At 40.1% G+C, this 27781-nt stretch overlaps 1 protein-coding gene across 1 annotated transcript in view; it reads right to left on the bottom strand.

Moving 5' to 3' along the window:
- Large1 (LARGE xylosyl- and glucuronyltransferase 1) overlaps positions 1-27781 on the bottom strand; it is a 524802-nt gene that overhangs the window by 241886 nt on the left and 255135 nt on the right. The window contains exons 4-5 of the mRNA XM_057753624.1: positions 16348-16430; positions 232-355 (exon numbers count right to left, since the gene is read on the bottom strand). Of these exons, the coding sequence (XP_057609607.1) occupies positions 232-355; positions 16348-16430 (207 nt within the window). The remainder of the gene's footprint in view (positions 1-231; positions 356-16347; positions 16431-27781) is intronic.

Genomic DNA, 27781 nt, shown 5'->3' with positions numbered 1-27781 from the left:
CCTTGGTATCTAGAATTGACCAGACCAAAGTAGATTATCTGTTAGAAGGTCAGTTTTGCTAATATGTTGCTTAATGATAAATTTAGATAAGAACAGTTATAACCTGAACATGTCCTACTAGGAGGTGAGGTCCCTGTTCTTATTATAGTCAATTAATTATGCACATCCGAGGTTCCCAGTTGCAGCAGATAAGAGAACTCTTTTCCCTTTCTCCCTTCTTCTTTTCCATACCTTGAGCTCATCAGCATTATAGAAGTCCACACGCACTGCAGGTACCATCCAGGTTTGGAAAAGTGTGGCCAGGATCTGCTCCGCAATGGAGTCAGCAATGAGGTGGAAGTGCAAAGGGTTCCGCCTGTGGAGTAAAAAGGAGAATTCCAAAAAAGCATTAAGGGATTTGAATCTTGTTGCAAAATCACCCCTTTCCAAGCTGATGATGTGGGGCAGTGTCAAAAGCCACTTTGGAAATAAATCAGGCATATAGCTCCATAGTGCTTTTTGATGAGGATTTTAGAGATGCAAGAGAGAGAAGACATCTCTCTCAATCTCTGCATTTCAGAGTGTAAACAACCAAGCACCACAGAAGGCAAGACCCAATTCTCACATCCGTTATGAGGAAAACTGGATTCTAAGAATCTAAAGTAGGACATATTTAATAATTGCATCAATCAGTGCATCTGCCAACTTGACATACCAGCATTAATGCAGAAATACAATGACATCAGGCTATGTCTTAAACAGGTGTGGATGGCTGTCAACATACTTCCCCAGTAACCAAAGACACAAGTATGACACAAAGGCAAAGATTCTGGGGGCTTCAGTGGCTTGAATACAAAATGTCCCCTATGTGCTTACATATTTGGGCCCCAATTGGAGGCACTGTTGTGGTAGGTAATGGGACCTTTAGGGATAGCGTTTTGCTGAAGTAAGTGACTACACGTAAATACAAGTTTTTATAACTAAGCTCACTTGCTGTTCATGTTTTGCTTCCTGACTGCAGGGATGAACAGCTGGCTTTGTGCTCCTGCCTTCCCCTTCATGATGAAAGAGATCACCTAGGATTTTTTCGGCAACTTCAAGCCATAATAAACTATTCATTTCTTAGGCAGATGTTGTTAGGGTATTTTCTTGCAACAATGAGATGAGTAAAAAGTGCCAGAAACCGGTATGAGAAGAAGAGTATGCTTTTGAAAATAATACAGAATAAATCCTTCCTTCGTTAAACTGATCTATTTCAAGTCTTTTGTTGTAATATGAAAAGTATCAACACAAGGAAAAGTGGAAATGAGTCCTAAATCTTCCTACAGCATTTCTTTCTTGAGTCTGATAAATGGTGAACCACCCTGCCTCCATCTTAGGCTTAAAAGCCATCCTATAATAAAAAACAAAATAGGTTCATTCCTGTTTATAATTAAACCTCTATTTCTCAAGGATTAGGCTATGACCCACCAGCAACCTTAACTACAAATGGTTTTGTAAGCCTATTCCAGGAAACATCAACCATGCTTTTGTTTAAAAAAAAAATTACTAGACTATCAATGACTACCTTGCTATGACTTCTTGTTGCTATTACTACCTTGTTATAACCACCTTGCAACTACATCATTGTTTCAGGATGTTGTTATAATTAACTTGTTATGATTATGTTCTGCTACTATAACCTGCCCTTTTTTGGGGGAGGGGGTCTTTCAAGACAGGGTTTCTCTGTTGCTTTGGAGCCTGTCCTGGAACTCACTCTGTAGACCTATTTGAGGCTGGCCTAAAACTCACAGAAATCTGCCTGCCTCTGTCTCCTGAGTGCTGGAATTAAACGTGTGTGCCACCACTGCCTAGCTAACCTAGCTTATTTTGCCTGTCAAGTCTCCCATTTAAAAACCTCCCACCCCTAAGCTATAAAACTATGTCTTCCTCATGTCTAATGCTTACCTCTTGAATCTCGTTTATAGGAAGAGACAGCCTGTGTACATAAATAAAAATGCTTGCATTAATCAATCATTTGCTTTAATTAATTTGGCCATGATGACTAAGGTCAGTGGTCTTTTCCTTGCATCTCTGGAATTAACAATAAATAGCACTTACCCTCTCTAGCAACAGAGTCTCATCCATCTCATACAACCCATGATTTCAATACCTAATCAATGATAAAACTTTAGAGGCCACTCCACATAGGGTTCCATGTTGAATCTCAGGAGATAAATCTACTAGCTTTCATTTATCAAGGTTCTGTAAAAATGAATGGTTTCATCTCTAAAATTCAGCTTTAAAATCTGTAAAAATGGGCTTGATCAATAATAGCTCTATGTATGTATATATGAACATATATATGCATGCATCTATCTATCTATCATTTATCATCTATGTATCTATGTATCTATGCATCTATCTATGCATCTATCTATGTATCTATGTATCTATCTATGCATCTATCTACGTATCTATGTATCTATGTATCTATGTATGTATCTATGTATGTATCTATCTATCTATCTATCTATCTATCTATCTATCTATCTATCTATCTATCTATCTACATGAACTGGTCTTAAGTAACATGAAGCAAATAAAATAGAGATCAGAAGGACAAGGACTTGGCTGATGATGGCTGTCACTATTACACCCAACCTTCACTGACATCTCACGAATATTTTCTTTCTTTCTTCATGACTATTGCTTCCTCCAACATATATTTCACTCTATAAATCCTGTTCTCTCTAAAACAATCCCATAATTCTCTACTGTGTGATATTTTAATATACCCTCCCACGCTGAGCTAACAGGGATTATTTTTATTTTTAATTTTTATTACTTTATAAATAATACCACTCAAAATTCCCACTTCCTCCCCTCCTCTCACTTCCCTCCCGCTCCCCTATACACCCCTCCCACTCCCCCTCCAGTCCTGAGAGAGGGCAAGATACCCTGCCCTGTGGGAAGTCCAAGGCTCTCCCCCTACATCCAGGCTTAGGAAGGTATGCAGTCAAATAAAATAGGATCCCAAAAAGCCAGTACATGCAGTAGAGACAAATCCCAGTGCCATTATCATTGGCTTCTCAGTCTGCCCCAATTGTCAGCCACATTCAGCGGGTTCAGTTTGATCCCATGCTTGTTCAATCCCAGTCTAGCTGGAGTTGGTGAGCTCCCATTAGCTCAGGCACACTGTCTCAGTGGTTGGACCAAGCCCTCGTGGTCCTGACTTCCTTGCTCATATTCTTCCTCCTTCTGCTCTTCAACTGGACCAGTGCTTCTGATGTGGGTCTCACTAACAGGGATTTTGAAGATTTCACCTCGTCCTCCACTTCATTCTCAGGTCTTTGAAGTCCTTCCTCCTCCTCCTCTGGATATTTTCTGTTCCATATCCACTTGTGACCCTCTCCTGTTCTTTCTATAAAATGAGCTCCAGAGTCCTAAACTCAGGGCAACTCTCTTCAGCGATCCTACCCATAGCAGCCCACCTCTTCTCTTCATGCTCTGCCACAGGTCCCTACTTGGTTTCAACCTCACACTAGTCAGCAATGCAGATGACATTCTCCCTCTGGAATAATGTGAGCTGTCTGTGGCAAGGTTCTTACGATTTCATAAGTAACTGTCTTTATTTACTTTCATTGGCATAATGGGACTTGCAAAGTACATGGCCTACTGCAGTTCAAGAAACGCATCATGCACTTCTGCAAGTTTGTGAGCCTGCTGGCACCTCGGAATCACTACCTTCTGACCTCTGCTCCAAAGTTAACTACTCATAAATACAGGAAACCCCCTATACCATACTGAATTGAGACTGGACTTTGAAAACTCCATTTTGTTAATAACCTCCAGAATTGTTCATACTTTCCCCCTTACAGAAATAATTCCTTTTGTCTTGTTTAATGAAAAAATAAGTGAATCAACAAAGACCAAGATGATCCAAATTCCATCACAGTTTGACAGAGTTAACAGGAACTTCACTATTGAGAAGCATGTTGAAGAAAAGAGAGGAGGAACTTCTTCAGCACTGGGTTGTGTAACTACTTTATGAAACTAAAGTTGAATTGCTCTGTTTAGGCAGTCAAAGGGCAAGCACCATGGTGGATCACATGTTAATCACAGAACACATTCAAGCTTCCCCTGCATTTATAAGAAATATTAAAAATACTTGAAACTTGTACTTAAGACAAGGAATTAGAATCATTTTAAATATCACAACTTATAATAATTTGTTTTTTCAAATATTTTAACACCCCCACCAAAAAAACAAACAACAACAACAACAAACAAACAAACAAAAAAGCACAATCTTTGCTTACACCAATGTCCAGGTTTATATTCTAGGAATTTCATAGCCTGGAAGAGTGACCCTTTCCCCTGAAGCAATGACTCCTTCCCTTTCCTCCTTCATTTTCTGTGTAGCAATTCTTTAAGACTGGACAGGTAAATAAGACTGTAAGGTACAACGCCAGCCAATGGGGAAAAAAGAGTTAAATAGAAGCTGTACTTCTTGTTGATGTTTTTCCTCCTTGGAGCACCCTCTGGATCAACAGTATGATATTTCGCCCTGTCCAGATACTTCAGCTGGAGTGGTGTTCTCTTTCGCTCTTACTCCAAACTTATTTCTTACACAAGAAAGAGCAGCTCTGCTTCCATGGACAGAATTTGTATAGGATATGTGAAATCCTTACGGACTGAGGCCTTCATGTGTTAAAAATGTCCAGCCTCAATAAAGATTACTTCAATCTTCATCTAGTTCCTACAGTATATCCATGGGACAAGGTAGCAGCAAGGTTTTGGTCCCCTACATCTCAGGATTTCTTACTTTTCTTTTACAAGCCTTTATTTTTTCTGCTCAGCCTTGTCCTTGCTTCTTATATTTCATTGTTTTTCTTAGGCATGAGACAATAGACTCTAACAACATTGGTTTGAGGTAACTTTGCTGGCCACTGACTAATCTTTAGACATCTTAGTTCACCAGGGTAAACGTTCTAACAGTGAAGAAAGACTATGCTGTTCTTAAAATTGACATGTCACTTAAAAAAGACGCATCACTAGAGCAGAGAGAGAGAAGGGGGGGTGAACTCTACTTCACTGCATTATCTCTTCCTGCTCACCATAACATGTAAGGTACAGCGGTATGGCTACTTGCAGATCCAGAGGAGATTCTGTCAGGAGTTTAATGACTCCAGCACCCTCTACTCAGCACCCCAAAGAGAAGACCACATGTAATAATTGCTGAAGCCAAAAAAAGAAAGGAAAAGAAATAGAACTTTTATGGTTGGAAGAACATCAATAAAGTGAAAAATATTACTCAGAGTAGGAAAGAAATATCTGCAAGTGAGTAACTGATGAGGGATCTTTAGGGTGACAAAGATCTTCTACAACTCCAAGAAAGAAAAAAAAAGACAATCAAGCCAATTAAAATCCTGAAAAGGTCTAAAGGTTCTATCTAAATAGCTATTTCTCAAGACAGATTTACAAACTGTCAATAAGCATATGAAAAGATTCAATCTCATTAATCCCCAGGGATGTGTAAAACCACAAGAAGATGGCTCTGCACACCACTAATATGCTTAAAATAAAAACATGACAATAATGTGGCTGGGGAGGACTCTGAGCCAATAATCATTACTGACAGAATTGCCAAAAGGTAGTTTATTTGGGGGAGGAGTTGGAAAATTTCTCAAAAATAGAAAATAAAATGAAAATTAGCACAGACATACCATTTCCGAGGCACTCATCAATTTTCTCTACTAGTTACATACAAAAATGTGTGTACATATGGGGCTGGAGAGATGGCTCAGAGGTTAAGAGCATTGCCTGCTCTTCCAAAGGTCCTGAGTTCAATTCCCAGCAACAACATGGTGGCTCACAACCACCTGTAATGGGGTCTGGTGCCCTCTTCTGGCCTGCAGGCATACACACAGACAGAATATTGTATACATAATAAATAAATATTTAAAAAATGTATATATATATATCATATAAATGCATATGAAAATGTAGTTGCCTTGCTCTAGAAAATAACTCTCCACTGATAAGCAAGCAAGCAACCCTAATTAAACTCAGTGGGTTGAGGGGTAGGGAGAAATGATGAGTTTGGATTTTGTTTTCGCTGCTGGTATTTTTTGTTTTTAAGCAATGGAGCTTTTCCAAATCTTGTTGAGATGAATTCAGGGCACTAGGGTAATGAACAGACCCCACCCGTAGATGGACGCATGCCCTTATCTCTTTCCTCAATATTTAATCCGGTTAAAGAAGTCTGAAACCTGACAAGGGTAGCTGGCCCATGAGGGTGGGTTCACCTTAAGGTAATGCTATTTTCCTTCCCAGAATTCATGCCTCCACGTGTAGTCCCTAAGATTGGCCATAAGGTTCAATTTGGCTGGTCTATCTTCCTGTCTGAATCCTGATTTCTTTTCCTTTTTTTTTTTTTCCTGTCATTTTCTTTCAGGGGATGGCTAGCTAGTGCTGGTGCAAGCTGTGCTTTTAAACTCTCTAATGCTTTGAACTTCCTTGTGCTTTTTCTAAAGCTCCACTACTGCCACCTGGATTCCTGAAGCCAGTTTATCTTAACCAGCTTTCTACTTCAGGCAGCTGCAAGACTTACAGCTTATATGCCCTGGGGTTTTCCTTTAAACACTAATAAATTGTCTTTAAGTTTCCACTTTAGTTCAGGGTTTGTCCTTGAGTTTCCATTTATTCTTTTCTTAAATCCTCTTATAAATGAGACTAAGAACACCAAGAGGTGTTGCAGAATATTGGTATACTGCCTGAAGACGTGGTGTAGTTAGGTAATAAAAAACTGAGTGGCCCATAACTAGACAAGAGAGATAGGTGCGACATGGGGCACAGAAAGAGGAGATAATTGAGGCACACAGAAATCATTGAGGCGTAGAACAAGTCAGACACACAGAATGAGAGAGGTAAAAGCCACATGGTAGAATGTAGATTAATAAAAATATGGGTAAATTTAAGTTATAAGAGTCAGTAGGACAATTCTAACCTAATGGCCAAGCTTTCACAACTAATAAGTCTCCGTGTTGTCATATATGAACTGGCAGCCCAAAAGAAAAATCTCACTGTGAAAAGAGGACTCCAATTTTCCATGTATCACATGATGGCTTTGCTGGGACTCTCTACTATTTCTAAGATACTATTTTTCCTGACATTTTGCTTCTCTAATCAGCAGAGAAAATGACCCTGATGCCTGCACTACTAGTATAGAGTAAAAGAGTCAGCCAAAGAAAACATGAACCAGAGCCAGTAAAAGAAATCAACCCTGGTCCTGAAACCAGAACCAGTGAAAGAAACCCACCCTGACCCTGAAACCAGAGCCAGTGAAAGAAACCCACCCTGACCCTGAAACCAGAACCAGTGAAAGAAACCCATCCTGACCCTGAAACCAGAACCAGTGAAAGAAACCCACCCTGACCCTGAAACCAGGGACAGTGAAAGAAACCCACCCTGACCCTGAAACCAGAACCAGTGAAAGAAACCCACCCTGACCCTGAAACCAGAACCAGTGAAAGAAACCCACCCTGACCCTGAAACCAGAACCAGTGAAAGAAACCCACCCTGGCCCTGAAACCAGGGACAGTGAAAGAAACCCACCCTGACCCTGAAACCAGAACCAGTGAAAGAAACCCACCCTGACCCTGAAACCAGAACCAGTGAAAGAAACCCATCCTGGACCTGAACCCTGAGCCAGAAACACTTTGGCTCTGAAACCAGAACCAAAGAAACACATCCTGATCCTGAAACCAGAGCCAAAGAAACACTTTGGCCCTAGAACCAGAGTCAAAACTCCCCATGACCAACTGAATACAAAACCAATCAACAGGAAAATCAGGCACTCCTGAGCAGAAAACCAACCAATCCCTGAGCACCTAATCTAGCCAATCTGAGCTGGGTCAAGGTCAAGGGGATCAAAATCTGAACAATTCCCGCCCTGAAAATATCCCTGCAAAAACTGAGCCCCTAAGAAGATAAGCCACTCTGCCTGTTCAGATGGCTGCTGCCCTTCTCCAAACTGGCAGAGGCAGCTTCTCTCCTGAATTCCTCTTTCCCAAATACATCTCTTGAAAGAGTTTTGGGTGAAGACGTTCTTTCACTGGCATAGAGCAGTATCTCCCTTAGGGGAGCAGAACAGAGGAAGCAACTGATCCCTCTACTAGGAAACTCCCTTGGGAGAGAACAGAAGTGACAACTTTTCTCTCGAACCAGAGCAGATTGCTACATTTCTGCAGGGGTTTCCCCCTTAGCACAGAACAAACTATAAATAAAATGAAAACAGGTCTATATCAAAAAGTTTATACACAATTACTTGTAGCAGAGACATTCCTACTAGCCAACAAGTAAATATCAACGTAGCTGCCAACTGATGATCACCTCAGAATAATATAATCATACAAAAGGACATTAGTGCACAAGAAAATAGAATGAAGTATTAGCACATGCGCTATATATATATATGTAAAAGATCTGGTGCCCTCTTGAAGAGATCTGGTCAGTCATTCTCATCAAATTAGACCATGAAACCCAATATGGACAAGTTCAACAGAACTGCCATATATGGGCTAAGCATGCATGCTTCAGCATTCCCAGGGCATAATTTCTAAGTTTCATGTCATGGGAGAATCATGAAATCTCATTTGAAGGGAGAGAAGCCATTGAAGAAAGACTAAATACTAAATGATGTACATGGCAATAAAATGTCCAGACTAGGAAAGTTTACAGACAGAGAGGAGACAAAGGGGTGGTGATTTGAGTAATTATATAGATATGGGGCATCTTTTTTGATCTTGTCAATGAAAAGGGTCTAAGAGTCAAGGGTTATGATAGTTGAATAATGATAAATTTATTGGGAATACTGAATGTTTCTCTTTCAATGTACAGTTGCATTATAGGAATATTCTTATACAAATGGTTTGTTGTCTGAGAATGGAATGACAGTCTAGTCTCTGAGTGTGTGAATGGGTTAGTCTGCTTTGCTCGGCTGCTCTAGATCCTTCATTACACTTCATTCTAGAAACCCTGGCCCGCATGGCACACAGATGACTAGGTGGGAGAGCCTGCATATTTCCAGGCTGGGCTGTGACCAGAAGGTATATCCAGTTCTGGAGGTTACAGAAAACAGCCTGATGACACCCATGGTTAGTGAATATCTATAACTCAAGAATAACTAATAAAGGGAATGTTTTTATCTTCTACACAGGTGGTTTCTGAGTCTCCTTTTACCTTTGACTTTAATTCAGGAAGAATTGACTTTAATGATAGAATCTTGCAAATACCACAATCTACAAGAGACTGTAGATTCTGTTTTCTCTTTTGTGTAAAGGGAATGTGAGCGTCATTTAGATAGATGTTAAGAACACATTTATAGCAAAGGAAAATTCACAAACTGAAGTTAATAAAAACTCATGAAGAATAACCAATATATAAAGTAAGGCTCTTTAGTTTTATGATGGCATCATATCTAAGTTAGATGGTTTCTGTTTTTTTTTTTGTTTTTTTTTTATACCAATCACTATAAATATGTTTTCAAAAGTACAGTCTTAGGCCCATAGAAAAAGATCTCTTCCTTGATAGATGGTTTGGTCCATATCCTAATACCCAGTAGCCTCATGTGTGTGAGAATGAGTATTCTCATGTAGGCAAGGAAATGCACCTTTCTCCAGAAGATCCTGCAGACTACACTTTTACTGAGCAGCACTTCTGTTGCCTCTTGTTTCCTAACTGTTCCCGTGTTCAAGGTCGGGGTATAATAAATACAGCATTGTAGAAATTACAGATAAGTAAACCATTGCTTTCCCTCCTGCCTCACTTCCTTATCTTGCAAGGAAAGTGCCAAAAATCCCACAAGGCAATCAATCAAAAGATTGTTTTCATTAAAAACACAAAATGCCCCTGGAGCAGAGATAATCTTTATTTATTAGGTTTACAACACAGCATCAACTTTAGGCAAAGAAAAGAGCCAGTGATGGCACTGGCAGTCCTTTGTGAATCATTGACACATAACTATTTCAGAGAATTCCAGAAGTTGGGATATGGGGTCAGAGCATTCTTTAATTGGAGGAGGCAAATTGGCTTCAATAATATGGGGAGATTCATAGATAGTTTAATAAAGCACTTTACTAGATAAAGGATAAAAGAAGAACTCTCTAGAAAAATCAAAAGACCACATGGAATAGCAAAAACATCATGGATTCTAGATACTGGCAGAGCCAAGACTAGAACTGATGGACAAACATCTACTCAATGGTGACACTAAATGAGCTACTTAACCTCTTTAAGCTTGAGTTTTTCTAGAGAGTTACAGGGATGGTAAAGTCTATTGAGCAGGAACAGAATTCATATACAAGATATCACTTGAAGTTAACATTTGAGGAAAATAATTACTTCTCCTAGTTACCCTACTGGCTCCTATATACTCGAAGGCATCATCTGTCCATACTGCCTTAAATTTTACTAGAAACTTGGATGCCCAGGCTTTTAAATTCTTTGTGTATGCAACGTTTGGCACCTCACAAGTACAAATCTTATGACGAGAAAGATAATGAAGACATTTCAACAATGATATCTACACCTCTAACAAAAATGATGATGAAAAGTAAAATAATGGTAATGATATTAAAAGCAGGAAACTCCTTGCTACTTGTGGTGGGCCAAAAGATTGACATTAAACTTGTCTCTGTCTATTTTCTGGACATGTGATCTTGAGGAATGGCTTAACCATCTTGGTCCTTGTCTGTAAAAGAGGGATTTGCAACAGTACCTTCCTTCAGCAGGCACAGAACTGGGCACATCAGTATCCTGACAACATTTAGAACAGAAATTAGTGTAGGGAGATAATGACAGCAGTGTTTGTTGAATAGGTAAACAGAAGAGTATCTCTGTATGTTCTAAACAGGGCACTATGGTTGGGAAGGGGTTGTCATTATTTGTGAGTTGGTAGTCTAATGAAAAGTCCAACTACATGGTTACACAGATGGACATATACATATAAACACTTTATTAAAAAAGAGGTCATCAATTTCAAAGACAGAAAGAAGGAGTATATGGAAGGGATTATAGGGTAGAAAGGAAGATTATATTATAATCACAAAAATAAAAGAATAAAAGAACTTTAGGATATCCTTTAAAGACACAGACCCTTCATTAGTCATGTGGGATTAAGGTCCTTGGCAGATAATCTGAAATTTCTTTCTAGAAGGTTGGAAAATGCTCAGTGTCACACTGGTATGTAACTATTCATGTCAGTCTCTTACTATCTTTTAAAATAGAGCAGGTCCACTGTACTGTCACCAAGCATCTTATAGAAGTAAAATTGATTTGACATAACAAAGGAAGACCTAAATAAAAATCTTGTCTGGAAAATAAATCTAATTACTGTAATTAACAGTGACAACCAAAAGGAACATTCTATACCACTATTATTCTATTATTATTAACATTAGGAAGATAATTCAATTGTCAAAATATTTTATAATCATGACTTAGTTAATCCCCATAACGTGCTTCATGGCAATAAAGCTATTTATAGCTGGAGAGTCTCAGCTTTAATATTCAAATCATGACCAGCAGCAAATCAAATCACAATTATTCTTATTTGTATCACTTCAATGTGAGGGAGGAACTCCAGGGGTCACCTGGCACAGAACAGCCAAGCACTCATTGCCATGGTGCAGTCTTCATGTTCATTACACACACGAATAACAAGATCTCTTCTTGGATATGCACAGCTCCATGGAAGGATGGTAAAAATGATATGCCTTCACAGCTGCCAATAAAACTGCTATTCTAAAATTAAACATCTTTGTGCTGCATAGATTGTTGAAGTAAAAGTTTATTCTTGATCGAATTCTTACAGTTTCAACAACTACCAGCTTATGTGATGTGTAACTAAAACAACAGGAAGGAAACTTTTGCTGAAAAACAATACCACAGATTTAAAATTTTATCATGATTGAGACATAGAAAAAATAAATATCTTTAATCATACACACACTCGTTCCATAAAGAACAGGCTTTTGGATTTCATCAGAGAGGGACATTCTATTGTACCACAGACAAGGAATAATGGCATCATGGCTAAGAATCTCCCATCTGACTCATGATCAGTCCTCATAGTGCCTGATTGTATTCAGCAATGAGGGTATGGGAATCACAAATGTGAGAATCTGCACAGTGAATACAGTCATGTTCTTCACACACTTGGCTTCACATGGGAAGACTCAGTCAATTTGCCCCTGACATTCCTATGAACTCTTATACTATACAACAGAAATCATAGCTTCAGAGTGTCAGCAGTGTCAGGAAGAGTTGCCAGCCACTGTTGTTAACTGTTATATTTTGCTTTGTTACTACATTTTTCCACCCTATACTCGATGCTGGAAGGTAAGAAATGTGATCTTTTGTCAACAAGCCAGTTGATTCCAGCTGCACAATGTTACCAGTACAAGAGACATGCCACCGAGTTCAGTAATGAATAAACATCAATACAGTAAAAGTCAGCTTGGGAGTAACCTGATCTACAGCAAAAGTTAACAGACTAACAATGGGTTAAAGTAATTTGCTGAAGGCCTCTTGGTGCAACAGTGGCATGAATGTGAACTGAATGTAGATTTGTATCTTAGGTAAAAATATGTATCTTCAGATTTCTTATTAAAGGACTTCCCCAAAAGCACTTGCTAAACAAATGAACACTTACTAGTTAGCAGTTTTCTAAGTATCTGAGAGAAATAGAAATAAGTCATGGTTTCTGTCTCCAAATGTCTTGTATTCTGCTACAGAAGGAATTATGGATAGATACATAGAGATTACCATAATAAGTATGATAAAAAATGTAGGCAGGGTATTGTGGGCTATAAACTAGGTGATTAAACACACACTGAGTTGCAAGGAGGCATTGTGTTCTAGTTAGTGCCTGTGTGAAATCTTATAAGGTAAGAAGACAAGTGATGGCTTGGGATTCGGGAAGGAATGGGTTGACAGGACATATGACAGAGAAAGTAGGGAGCTAAAACCAGGCCAGAGTGGCAAAGCATAATAGCACCACAGACACAAGCAAGAAAACACTATGAAGAATGTATTGGTGCCTGACTGTCTGACTACTGGGATAATAAAGTTCTAGCCTCTTTAACATTGAATGTCATGAATAGATCCAGCAAGATCAGACATTCCTTTCTGAAACACCATTCTTGAGTAAGAGAGGATGGATATAAAGAACAGAAAGCTGGGAACCAGGAATGGTATATGCAGGTTACCAACTAGTGGGCCAGAGCTTAATGGAGAGCAGAGACAGAACCTGACATATCTCCAAGAGGGAGCGCTGCATCGTACCACAGAAAGAAGGAATGGTTGGGAAACTGAGATGGAAGGTGGGAAAAAAGATAAACCCACATTCTTGCAGTGTTGATAGATCTAGGTGGTGAATTTGACTGGCTATGCTATGTTATTTACTCAGGTGAACTGAGAATTATTCTTAACAGGTTCCTTCTACATAGAATGTTCAGGATCCTGACTTAATCATCTCATAGGTATCTGTCTATATTATAGGTTGTAACTACAGATGAACTTTATCCAAATCCCTGATGAGAAGTCAGAACAGGGCATTGCCTGGAACTGCAGACTCAGTTCTAGATGTGACCTCAAGTATTTCCAGGTAATAAATCTGAATATCAAAGGGGAGGAAGAAAGGTCCATAAAAAAAGCAGAAGCATAGAGAAAAGATGACACCTCGGAGGTATCTCTACTTCCAAGTGGAAAAAGAAAATCAAACTTCTAACTTGTCTAATGGAGATCCAAAAGGTCTACCAGATATTACCTCTAACCTAACATAAAGAAGGACTTCTGACAGCCAGAAGTACCCAGAAAAATGGGCAAGTCAACCTTGGTTATTATTTCATAATAACCAAGTACAATAGCAAATTAAAACAACTGACTAGCTGGAAACAGAAACTCATTTTGCTACAGTTCTAGGAGATGGAAGCCTGAAGCCTGTGAAGTCAAGTTCCTTGCCTAGGTACTTTCACAGTCTTCCTTCTGAATGTGTCTGTACTAATCTTATATTTTGAACACTAGTCATATTCGATTAGGGTCCACCATAGTGTGCCTACTTTAATTTAATCCCATCTTTAAAAAAAAAATTATCTACAAACATTTTTACTTCAAAGTACTAAAGGTTAAAACTTTAATATGAATTTTAGATGGGACGTGGTGCAGATCATAACATAATCCGCCAACAGGAATATAGAAAAATAACCGTGATGTAGCAGAAACTGAAGCATCTAAGTTGGGATGTCCTTGGAGGCTCCCGAAGTTCTGAAAATTACAAATCTAAGCATGGCTGGGCAACACTAAACGCCTGCTATTAAGCGTACTTTTTATTTATTTATTTGTTTGTTTGTTTATTTATTTATTTATTTATTTATTTCTTAAAGATTTCTGCCTCTTCCCCGCCACAGCCTCCCATTTCCCTCCCCCTCCCCCAATCAAGTCTTCCTCCCTCCTCAGCCCAAAGAGCAATCAGGGTTCCCTGCCCTGTGGGAGGTCCAAGAACCACCCACCTCCATCCAGGTCTAGTAAGGTGAGCATCCAAACTACCTAGGCTCCCACAACGCCAGTACGTGCAATAGGATCAAAAACCCATTGCCATTGTACATGAGTTCTCAGTAGTCTTCATTGTCCGCTATGTTCAGCGAGTCCGGTTTAGTCCCATGCTTTTTCACACCCCGGCCAGCTGGCCTTGGTGAGTTCCCGATAGAACATCCCCATTGTCTCAGTGTGGGGGTGCACCCCTCGCGGTCCTGAGTTCCTTGCTTGTGCTCTCCTTCTGCTCCTCCTTTGGATGGTGAGAGTTCAGTCCGGTGCTCCAATGTGGGTCTCCATCTCTGTCTTCTTTCATCGCCTGATGAAGGTTAATATTCAGGAGGATGCTTATATGTTTTTCTTTGGGTTCACCTTCTTATTTAGCTTCTCTAGGATCACAAATTATAGTCTCAATGTCCTTTATTTATGGCTAGAAACCAAATATGAGTGAGTACATCCCATGTTCCTCTTTTTGGGTCTGGCTCACCTCACTCAGGATAGTGTTTTCAATTTCCGTCCATTTGTATGCAAAATTCAAGAAGTCATTGTTTTTTACTGCTGAGTAGTACTCTAATATGTATATAATCCATACTTTCTTCATCCATTCTTCCATTGAAGAGCATCTAGGTTGTTTCCAGGTTCTGGCTATTACAAACAATGCTGCTATGAACATAGTTGAGCATATACTTTTGTTGTATGTTAGGGCATCTCTTGGGTATATTCCCAAGAGTGGTATTGCTGGGTCCAGGGGTAGGTTGATCCCGAATTTCCTGAGAAACCGCCACACTACTTTCCAAAGTGGTTGCACAAGTTTGCATTCCCACCAGCAATGAATGAGTGTGCCCCTTTCTCCACAACCTCTCCAGCAGAGGCTATCATTGGTGTTTTTGATTTTAGCCATTCTGACAGGTGTAAGATGGTATCTTAATGTTGTCTTGATTTGCATTTCCCTGATCGCTAAGGAAGTTGAGCATGATCTTAAGTGTCTTTTGACCATTTGAACTTCTTCTGTTGAGAATTCTGTTCAGCTCAGTGCCCCATTTTATAATTGGATTGATTAACCTTTTATGGTCTAGTTTCTTGAGTTCTTTATATATTTTGGAGATCAGACCTTTGTCAGTTGCAGGGTTGGTGAAGATCTTCTCCCAGTCAATGGGTTGCCTTTCTATCTTAGTGACAGTGTCCTTTGCTTTACAGAAGCTTCTCAGTCTCATGAGGTCCCATTTATTCAATGATGTCCTTAGTGTTTGTGCTGCTGGGGTTATACGTAGGAAGTGGTCTCCTGTGTCCATGTGTTGTAGAGTACTTCCCACTTTCTCTTCTATCAGGTTCAGTGTGTTCGGACTGATATTGAGGTCTCAGAGATAACTCAGTGGTTAAGAGCATTGGCTGCCCTTCCAAAGGTTAGAAGTTCGATTCCTGGCAACCACATAACGTCTATTAAGCATTCTTTTTTTTTTTTTTTTTTTTTTTTGGTTTTTCGAGACAGGGTTTCTCTGTGGCTTTGGAGCCTGTCCTGGAACTAGCTCTTGTAGACCAGGCTGGTCTCGAACTCACAGAGATCCGCCTGCCTCTGCCTCCCAAGTGCTGGGATTAAAGGCGTGAGCCACCACCGCCCGGCTTTAAGCATTCTTAATGCAACATCCTTCCTCATATTTTGGAGAAAAAATACATTTTCAGGGCAATATAAAAAGGTCAAAAAGCACACTCTTCTATAACATTCTCCAAGGCATCATGCAGGTGGTCATGGATACACAAATCCACAGGAGAACAAGCAAAGACTATTCTTACCTGTGAAAGAGAACAGACTTGACCAGGGTGACAACATCCCTGCTCGCGTTGTATCCTGCACAGACAATAGCCACATGGATAGTCTGAAAGGAAAGGAAAAGAGAAGATGAACTATCATCATACAGATAGAAGCAGGCCTTCCTGCCTTGTAGGACCACAGGAGAGAAAAATCGTCCTAATTTCTTTTGGGGATCATAGGAAACAAAGGGCACCGCAAGCAGCTATGGAGAATAACTTGAGACAGTTTTATTAAAGTCTTTTTAATCGGTTTATGGAGCTATCATCATTGAGAGGACATCAAGACTCTTTTCAATTACATTTTGGAGATGGTTGCAATAGTTATTGGCTCAAATGAGTGATTCCCTAACCCTCAAGCTGGGAGATAATGGCAATGGGCAAAAGAGAAGAAATGTGCCCTGATGGACCAAAAGTCAGAGCTTTCAAACTGAGAAGTTATTATTCAAAGTGCAAACTTACAAAATACACGTGTAATTCTTAACATCTTCACCATTGTTCAAAAGTTCAGAGCAAAGCCTCTTTTGAGAAGCAAGCCAATTTCATAACTGTATTTATGAAATCAGAAAATGAATCAGACATTTCTAATATAAATAAATACTCTCATTTGAAAATGGAGTAATGAAAGAAATCAAAGGGCAAACTAGACATCAGCAAGAATGAAACCAAGCGGGGCAAACAATAACGGCTAAAGCTACTTGTCCAGCAACTATGCCTCATGATGACACTACTTAGGTACAATATGTTCAGAAGGACACATCCTTCCATTAGAATTCCTTGTGGCAACTGTGGTTTCCCCTTTAAACTACTTCTATTTCATACCTGTAGTTTTTCTTGGGGGTATATCTCTGGTTGATAGCATTGCTAGGGTCTGTGCAGCAAAACAGTTTGAACTTCACAGATTCATACCCATTCCACATATGGGTATGGGCGGACCACATAAAAATCTAACTCAGGACCACATTACCTCAAAGAAGTGGTTTGTAGAGCATTTATTCAAGTCCTTATGACTCATTCTTGAATTTTGCAGGTACAGTGGTGTTCTGTAATTGAATTACAAGTGATAGAAATATCTCTTCATACTCTTTTTTTTAAAAAAAATATTTATTTATTTATTTATTATGTATACAATATTCTGTCTGCATGTATGTCTGCAGGCCAGAGGAGGGCACCAGACCTCATTACAGATGGTTGTGAGCCACCATGTGGTTGCCAGGAATTGAACTCAGGACCTTTGGAAGACCAGGCAATGCTCTTAACCACTGAGCCATCTCTCCAGCCTCTCTCTCTTCATACTCTAAAGTTGCCAGTCAGGCTGGCACATTTAGGTTGGCTCTTCCCTACAGTTTATAAGTTTTGTTTTGTTTTCTAAATTAATTTTAAATGGGGGTGGGTATGAGGAGAGAGGAGGGGAAGAGAGAAAAGAAGAAACGGAAAGATGAAGCTGAACACTTGAGAATTCATTCTAGCTAGAACCCTGCTTTTGACTGATTCCCATGTATCCACCTTGTCATTAACTTTCTTTTTATACACTGCACTCTTCAAACATTATCTTCTATTTCTGGCACATTTTAACCAAGACTGGGAATAAATTCTCTAGTTTAGGATGAATTTATTAAAATGTTATGATCTGTCAAAGAATGCACAGTCCCTCTTCTTGAAGCACAACATTCTTGGAGTCAAAACATATCAAGATATTCTGTACTACAAGCCTTGCAGAAGGATGATCCTTCTAACACCTAATAAATAAATTGAAGAATGGGTGCTTGACAGATGAAGTATTAGTCTCTTTCACTGCTGCTATGATTACATAACCTAATAAATACAATTAAAGAAGAATGAGTTTATTTGGCTCAAAATTCGAGGTTAAAATTCATCACCATAGGGAAGTCAAGACTGCAGGAGCTCAATATAACTAGTCACAATTTATCTAAATTCGAGAGCACAGAGGAATGTATTAATACATGTATTCTAGTTCCTTGACCCTGTGTATATTCATAATGCCCAGAATAGCAAGTGAAGGAAATGGTGCTGCCAACAGTAGGCAGGCCTCCTTACACCAACCACAACATTCAATACAATCCCTCACAGATGTACATAGAGACTTTTCTCAGGATTAAAACCAACCATAACAATGGGTCTTCTGACTGCCCATGCAGTCACATCACAACTCCTGACTTCCCACTCTCCTGGGAAGCCCCTTCTAGATGTCCTTCTTCTATGCTGATCACACCACTAGATGCTTTGTGCAATGACTTCTGGCTACAGGAATTCTTCACCACATTTAGTATACCTTGGGAACCACATGACATCAGACAGAAACCATAAACTGTTCATCAACCTCAATCTACCCCCATAACCTCTCTGATGCCAATTACTTTCACTTACTCTGACCACTCCCATCACCCCAGTCCTAGGAGGACTTCACTTCACCAGAACATCACTATGTTATGTGGTTGCCACATCTACAGGATTCTTTTTTTAACTTTATTTTATTTATTCTTTGTGTATTTCACATCAAGCATCTAGATCCCATTCATTTCCTCATCCCTTTATATCCACCCTCTGCCCTTGCCACCTCCCCACCAAAATAAAATTAAAGAGGAAAAAGAAAAACAAAACAAAATCTTTTCATAGAAGCTGTAGTGTGACAGTGAGTCTGGCGGTAAACCTTTTTACTCATATTATCTTGTTCATTGTAAGGAGTTATTGTGAAGGACCAGGAAGAGTAGAGCCAAAAATCTAGGTTAGCTGGTTCAGTGACTCTGTTCCAGGAACTAGCTGACCATAAAGTTAGATTATAATCTTGAGAACAATCTTGAGAAACGGGGAGGTACCCCCTTGTGGTTATCACTAGTAATTTTGGAATTTTCCAATGATGCCCTCCCTACCCCCCTTGGGTTATGGTTTCTTCTCTTAAATACTCCTTCTCCCAGCTACTTGGGGTCGAACTCCTCTACCCCTGAGTGGGATATGAGTCTCAGCCCCAGCACACTGGTTCCTGTCAATAAACCTTGTGTGATTGCAGCAAGGACAGTCTCTCATGAGTTTTGGCGGGGGGTGGGGGGGTGGGGGGGTTGTGTTATCCTGAGACTTGAGTGAGAGTCTCCCCACTCCGGGGGTCTTTCAATTGGTCTGGCTCAAGGTCTTTGGTTTCTGCTATGCTGTGGATGGTGGGCACTCACTGGGACTCTTCTTGGATATCATGTTATGGCCCTGTGTCATAAAGAGCCTGCATCTTTAAGCCTGCAGGACCAGCCCCTTTCTCATGCTTCAACAGATCAGATGGTGTGGATGTTGGGGTGGGTCAACTCATAACTCCGGTTCTGGGCGTGGGTAGTTGCAGGGTTGGTCAATCCACCATCTCTCCCTTGTTTTCATTAACAGGGTGAGGTCTCCCGCATTGCCCCAATTAGTTCACCACTTGCAGCATGAGCAAGTGCCGGGGTTAATCCTCCTGCTTTCATGCACCATCAGGGTCCACTCTACTGTATTGCCCGGATAAGGTGCAGGGCCTGCTCTCCTGGGTGCTTCAGCAGATGAGGGGCAGGGGCAGCTTTCCAGGTCTTATGAACTCAGGGCCAGCTCTCCTACTCACCTCAGCTGTGAGGGGGAGAGGGGAAGGCATATCTCTCCCGCCCAGGCCACCATGTGGTAGATGAGGGGTGAAGCCAGATCTCTCATGCTCACATTCTGAGGGTGGCACACCTGCAGTCTCCATCAACATGGTCAGCTCCACTACATTGCCCAGATGAGGTACACGGCCTTCTTTCCTGAATGTTGCAGCTTATAAAGGGGAGGGTCAACTCCATAGCCAGCTGGAGGCAATAGAGGCAGAGGGGGGAATCTATAGGATTCTGAGAGCCACTATAGCAGATTCCTCTGCTATGGATGCCCTACTTTCCAAACACCCTAATATAAGCTACCCAGCCCTGCCACATCTGGCCTCCATTGTTGCTCATCTAAACTGCCCTCTCATTCTGTTCCCAAGCTCTTTCTCAACATGATTTCTACCAAAGACACAAGTCACTAATTCCAGGTATCTGTTGCAAGTCTCATGTTCTGCTCTTGTACCTAAGTGCCAAGAAAGATGAAGGAAAAGACAAGACATTAATAGCAAGCACAATGAGAGGTGGCATCTATCCAAAAATGACTACAACCCAGGTTTTATGCTTCACACCATATGAGCTTCAGTACATTTAAACCTCACAGCTGTGTGAATCAAGTACAGTATTTCATTTTTCTATCACAGATAGGAAACGTGGGCCTGGAGAATATTATGGTTTGAATGTGAACTGACTCGTCCCTATCCTGCACCAAGTTCCATTGTTTGAGTAGCTGATTCCAAGATGGCGGCACTGTTAAAGAAGGCTCTGTAAGCTTCAGAGAGCAGAGTTCAAATCGAGGAAATAAAGAGTACAAGAATAAGAATATAGAAATGTAGATTCTAGAAAAAGGAATATAGAAATATAAATACATAAAGTTGTGAGCCCAAACATATTTTGGGAAAAATAAATAAATAAAGCTGGTAGTAACTGTTAACCTTTAACAAACACTTTCTGCCTTTAGAACAGACATTCTGGAAGCCACTGTGTATAGAGGTAAACTTTTGTCCCCTGCCTCTCAGCTTCCCAGCTATGCAGGCATTAAGGACAAAGGTTAGCTTCTAACTATTGCCTCTATGGGACCCTCTGATTGTATTCCCTTAATTTTTAACTGCCCTCCTATTTGACTCTTCTCTGTCTTGCATTCTTTCAGGGACAATGAAAAGTGGCTATCTTAGCCTCAGACTTTGACAAACATCTTAAGTTGATATCTTATAACCAAAAGTTGTAAAATTTAAGATGTATTGTGATGTTAAGCCTGACCTCAAGGTTGCAAAAGCTCTTTGAACCTGGTGTTGATTTTACTATAAAAAGAGGCCCAAAACCAGCACCCACTGCCACAGCTACAGAAGTTCAGTCTCTGGCTGTAGTCACAGCAATAGCTAATAAGCTTTGTGTGCCCATGGAGATTGCTTTTTCTTTCTTTTTTTTCTGAAATAAAGTTTGTTTCTGGTTTAATTGACTTGGTGGACTGTCCCTTCACCATTTGCATGAACCTCCAGGACCCAACAGAAGTAAGCAGAAGGGTGGAAGGTTGACAGTTATGACCTGGGTTCTGTTTCCTGGATACCTATAAGGTGTGGGGAATTGCCTCATATTCCCATTAGCCCAGTTATGAGCCTTTCTCACAAATATGTGTCCCCTAACATGATGGACTATATCCCCAAGTGACCTGAAATAAAATAAAGCTTTCTTCTCTCAAATGGCTTTTGTAGAAGTAAATAATATATAAGTTAGCATTTAAATTGTGGAAGAGCTTCTAAAAATATATACAGCGTGCCTTAGCAATATCTCTTAATGAATTAAAATATAGTCTCTGATGCCCAGGATCTTCAAACATTCTGTAAGAAGGTCATGCTCTCTACGCGGAGCACTTAACCCAATTCCAAGATTCAAGAGATATAAAATGTAATTATTTGGGATAGGAATGTTACTGATATCCAGTAGGTAGAGCTAGGAATGCAGACAAACATTGCAAAGTACACACACTCACACACACACACAAATCTTCACCCTGCCTACGAATTAAGGATTGTTCTTACTCCAGGGTAAACCATACTTTTGCTAAGGGGCTAGGAAACAGCTCAGTAGTTAAAGCACTTGCTAGGCATTATAAAGATCTCAGAATCTTCGTCAATTCCCAGTATATTAACTGTCTCACCATAACCCCATAACATGTACCTGTGCCATGGTCATAAAAATAACTGATTGGTTGGAAGAGTTATCCCAGCCCCCTGGCATCCATATATACAAAGAGTCTGGAATGTTTGGTGGCAAAGTTCCAAACCCCCTTCCCTGGGAGTTGCTGCAGTCAAGAATCCACCTCCAAGAAAGCTTGCCAAACACCGAACCCTCCCCAGGGAGGGTCAAGATCACTCCCATAGATTATTTAAACTCTCCCCTCCAGAGAATGAACACATGGCATGGTTTCCCTGCTTTGCCTTTTCCCTCTCCATGTTTTCTGGAGGGCCACCCAGGAGCTCTGACACCATTAAATCTGGGCTTTTTCTAATTCGGTTTGATTTGGTCTGATTTGGATTACTGAATTGGCAGAGAGGTTTGTCAGGCTGGAAGAAACAACAACTGCAAAATTCCACTTTCAATCACTTGCTTGATTGCTTTGAGGTTCCTTTACTTGGTTGATTTCTGTTGCATTCTACTAGAAGAGACTGAAAATATGGCCCAGTCATTAACAAATTTTTCAATGCAAATCTGTTTTAGCTCCTGGTGTTTGATAGCACAACATGTGTATAAGCATATACACCACACACACACACACACACACACACACAGATATGTCAACTTAACACAAGCTGGAATCCTTGGAAGAGGGAACATCAAATAAGAAAATGTTCCCATCAGATTCATCTGCAAGCAAACCTTGAGCCGTTTTCCTGATTAATGATTAATGTCAGTGTGGTGCTATCCCCAGGCCTGTGGTCTTAGACAGTATAATAATAACACAAGTTGAGTAAGCCACGGGCTAGTAAGCCAGTAAGACAACTCCTCCACAGCATCTTCTTTTCTGTCTCCAGGTTCCCTGCCCTGCTTGGGTTCCAACCCTGGCTGCTTCCCTGATGGACTGTGATGTAAAACTGAAGGATAAAATAAATCCTTTCCTTCCCAGGTTGATTTCAGTCATGGTGTTTTATGAAAGCAACAGAAAGACACAAAGACACACACACACACACACACTAACACACACTCAGAGAGAGAGGGAGAGAGGGGGGGAGAGAAAGAGAAAGAAAGAGAGATTTTTTTTCATAAAAAAAAAGAAAAGATACTTCTGTTAGAAAATTTCATCTATAAGAAAGGTCTGTGAGTGTGTGTGTGTGTGTGTGTGTGTGTGTGTGTGTAGGAATTGGGGTGGGGTGGAAATAGATGTGTTTAGGTCCTTCCACATCTTTCAGCTACTCTGGCTCAGTATTTTATACATTTCTTAATTTCTGCACCTGTAAAAGGAAAGCATCATCTCTTACCTCTTTGTAATATTTTGCCCAAAAGATTCAGAATGAAAGATGCCAGGGTGTATGTGATAGCGACCATTTTATTTATGAAAAGAAAACACTTGGCATGTGGGGACATGTATCCCAGAAGGGGAAAAGGAGGCAGAAAACACTAGAACTGGGCTCTTCTAAATCTCAAATAATTGAACATGTGGCTTTGAAATAACAAACTTTGCCTTGCCTTCAAGGTTCAGAGACTTTTCTAAATGGACCCATTAAATATAAGCAAAGCACACACAGTATCAAATATTTTGCATAATTTTCCAATCTCTTCAGTTTTAGCCAATACACCTCCTACTATGAATAAATTTATCATCTGGAGCCAGAGCAGGAGGGAGCAGCTACATAAGGAGAAAATCTGCATCATAATATATGCTCTTGAAAGGGTTCTGCATGCTCCACATTTTTTAGCCCCAGAAAAAACAAAGGGCTCAGGGGCCGCAGTAGAATAGAGAGAGGAGGGGACAGGAACCAGGATTACTAACATCATAACTAGGTTTTCATGGTGAGAAGTAACAGTTTTTCAAGTTTCTCAATATGGTGGATTAAACACCCCCTCGATGACTAAGAGAAACCAATGTCAAAGACTGTGACAGAATATCAGGTTCTGTAGCCACAGGTCCTCACCCTAAACCTGTGTTTGTGTGGTTACTGGTGTTTTAAGACTTTTTTTGTCACTAAGTCTGGCAGGAGGGTAGGATGGTGTTCCTCTTTGCCCCTCTGCACTCATTGACTACCCAGCCTCAACTTGTTATGTGCCCTTAAGACCTGACCTCCTAGAGCAAATGAACCCGGTTTCTTTGCTTTCCACTTCTGGTTAAGTGTGCAAAATAAGAAGCACCAATAGGATCTCAGAACCAGTATCCCTGCTATGGCTTAGAGTGTGATTGCTTCCTTCATGTGCTGGTACTGCAGCACCCATTCAATGGGCCTGTAACCTCCTCTGCACAATTTCCCTAATTCTATCTTCTGCTTTGGTTCTCCTTAAGCTCTTGCCACTCTTTAGTATACCATGTAGTATATCTGTGAATACATAACCTCACAGGGACCCTTCTTGAGCACTGCATTAGTATGGCAACTAAAAAGTATGGCATACTTTTCAGTCTATATAAGTATTTGATCTTCAAAGGAAAGGAAAGGACATTAAAGGAAAAAAGTCAAGAATGTTGATATTTATAAGCATTAGGAAAATACTTTCTAAAGAAACCTTGTACCTCCATCTTTCATACAAAATACATTGCTTAGTACATCTTCAATCTCTGCAGCCTGGATCTACAGGTAATCTAATATCAGAGATGTGAATGGGGGTTCATTCCTGACAAGTAAGCAGTGAATGGGTGACCTTCAGTATAGAATCGGTAAGATGGATTCAGAACTAGAAAGCTATTGCCTTTCCTGATATGCCAAAACTGTGATGAGCTCAATGAATATAAAAGGAAAAAAAAAAGACCAGGTTGGCCAGGGAGCTCTGATAGCAGCAGCTAGTGTCTACATTCCAGGACAACCCACACCTAAGAAATATGCAGGGAGAAGTATCTAGAGGGAGAAGACTACAATCGTCAGACCAAAGCTATATGTCACCTGTGACATACATCACTGTCTGTCAATTCTAGAGTTTCTTAAGTTGCTTACAATGCACTTCCTGTTTACTTAGGTAATAGTATGGTGTAGGAGGTCCTTCTGTATTTGTGTTGATTTCATTGGTAAAATAAAGAAACTGCCTTGACCTTTTGATAAGGCAGAATGTAGATAGGCGGGGAGGACAGAACCAAATTCTGGGAGAAGAAGGCAGTGTGGCAGATGCCATGAAACTCCTGCCTGATACTGATGCTGGTTAGAATCTTCCCTGGTAAGCCATGACCTCGTGGTGTTACACAGATTGATAGAAATGGATTAGATCAGGATGTGAGAGTTGGCCAAGAAGAGGCTAGATACAATGGGCCAGGCAGCAATTTAATTAATACAATTTCTGTGTATTTATTTTGGATATAAGCTAGCTGGGTAGTGGGACACAGCCTGCTCCCTTCTACAATAGTATAAGCTTCTGAAGTCTTTGATGGGGTTGAAGAATAATTATAGTTGTCCTTAGTTATAATAAAGATAGATATAAATATTGTAACTATAATTCCTGCTTGATAACTGTTTTGTTATATGTAATTTTACTATGTTAAAGTTAAAACCTTCCTTTTTATTTAAATAGAAAAGGGGTAATGGTGTGGGAAGTCCTTCTGTATATGTGTTGCTTCTATTGGTTAATGAAGAAAGCTGTTTCGGCCAGTGGCTTAGCAGAATAGAACAGTGTGGGAAATCCAAGTACACAGAGGAGGAAAGGAAAAGTCCAAGACACCATGTAGCTGCCACTGGAGGAGACAGATGCTGGAACCTTGCTGGTAGACCACAACCTCGTGTTGATGCACAGATTAATAGAGATAAATTAATTTAAGATATAAAAGCTAGCTAGCAATACGCTCAAGTGATTGGCCAAGCACTGAGGTCAAGGAGTGGGCTCATTCTTCTGGCATATGTCTCTGGCTGGACCAGTCAATAGTCAGCCACTCCCGAAATTTCTGTGTCACCTTTACCCAAAAACATCCCATAGTTCAGACAGAGTGTAAGTGGAAGGTTATGTGGTTGGGTGTCCCAATCCGTCCACTGGTGTAAACTATGATCACAGGAGATGGCCAGTTCAGGCTATGTTTTGTAGATTCCTGGGAGTTTCACTTGAATGAAGTTTCTACCTGACCCTGAAATGACTGGATTTCCAGTCCCCACCTCATTATACCTATTCTCTCATGTTCCCATCCCCACCCATACCCCCTGTCCACCTACAAAATCTCTTCTATTTCCTCTTCCTAGGGAGATCCAGGTATTCCCTTGAGCATCCCTTGTTACCTAGTCTCTCTGTAGGTTGTGACATGGTTATTCTTTACTTTACAGCTAATATACACTTAAAAGTGACTACATACCATATTTGTCTTTCTGGATCACCACATTCAGGATGATTTATTCTAGTTTCAGCCATCTGTCTTCAAATTTCATGATGTCATTGTTTTTAACATGAGTAATACTCCATTGTGGAAATGTACCACATTTTCTTTACCCATTTTTCAGTTGAGGGAAATCTAGGTTTTTTTCCAGGTTCAGGGTACTACAAATAAAACCACTATGAACATAGTTGAGCCAGTGCTCTTATGGCATGATTGAGGATCACTGGGGTATATGCCCAAGAATAGCACAACTGGACACTGTGGTAGATCAATCCCCAATTTTCTGAGAAGTGCCATATTGATTTCCAAAGCAGATGTACAAGTTTGTACTTTTACCAGCAATGAAGAATATTCCCCTTGCTTCACATCCTCTCCAGCATGAGCTGTCACTTGTGTTTTTGATCTCAGCATTCTGAAATATGTAAGGTGGAATCTCAGAGTCCTTTTGATTTGCATTAACCTGATGGCTAAAGATGTTGAATGTTTCCTTGTTTCTCAGCCATTTGAGCTTCTTCTGTTGAGAAATCTTTGTTCAGATCTATACCCCATTTTTATTGGATTATTTGGCTTTGTTGATGTCTAGTTTCCTGAGTTCTTTATATATTCTGGAAAATAGCCTTCATTGGGATGAAGAGATGGTGAAGATCTTTTCCTATTCTACGGGTTGCCATTTTGATCTACTGACAGTGAGTATGCTTTGCCTTATAGAAACTTTCCAGTTTTATCAGGTCACTCCCATTTATTGTTGATCTTAATGTCTTCCCTATTCAAACATTACCTCCTGTTCTAATGTGTGTTCAAGGCTATTCCCCACCTTCTCTTCTATCAGGTTCAGTGTCTCTGGATTTATATTCAAGTCTATGAACCACTTGGACTCGAGTTTTGTGCAAGATGATAGATTAATATCTATTTGCATGATTCTACATGCCAACAGCCCATTATACCACCACCATTTGTTAATGATTCTTTCTTTTTTGCATTGTCTAATTTTGACTTCTTTGTTGAAAATCGGGTGTCCACAGGTGTGTGGATTTAAGTCTGGATCTTTGATTCCATTTCATTAATCTACCTATTAGAAAAGCAAATGAATCAAACTACTTCTCAGGAGCAAATCAAAATACTGGAAAGTAAGGGTCAGCATACTAAAGAGAGAAATCAGTATACTACTTTGTGTTCCAAACAGTGATGGCATGTCTTCAGAAATGATTTCCAAATAGTTCCTCATTTCTCGCAATCACCTGGACATATTTTTTTTAATTTAATTTTATTTATTTTTTATTCTTTTTTAATTAAAATTTCCACCTGCTCCCCGTTTCCCATT

Source organism: Chionomys nivalis, chromosome 21, assembly GCF_950005125.1.
Source record: "Chionomys nivalis chromosome 21, mChiNiv1.1, whole genome shotgun sequence".
In the NCBI taxonomy this organism is placed as follows: domain Eukaryota; kingdom Metazoa; phylum Chordata; class Mammalia; order Rodentia; family Cricetidae; genus Chionomys; species Chionomys nivalis.
The sequence above is the reverse complement of the archived record's forward strand: the minus strand, read 5'-3'. Positions and strand labels throughout refer to the sequence as shown.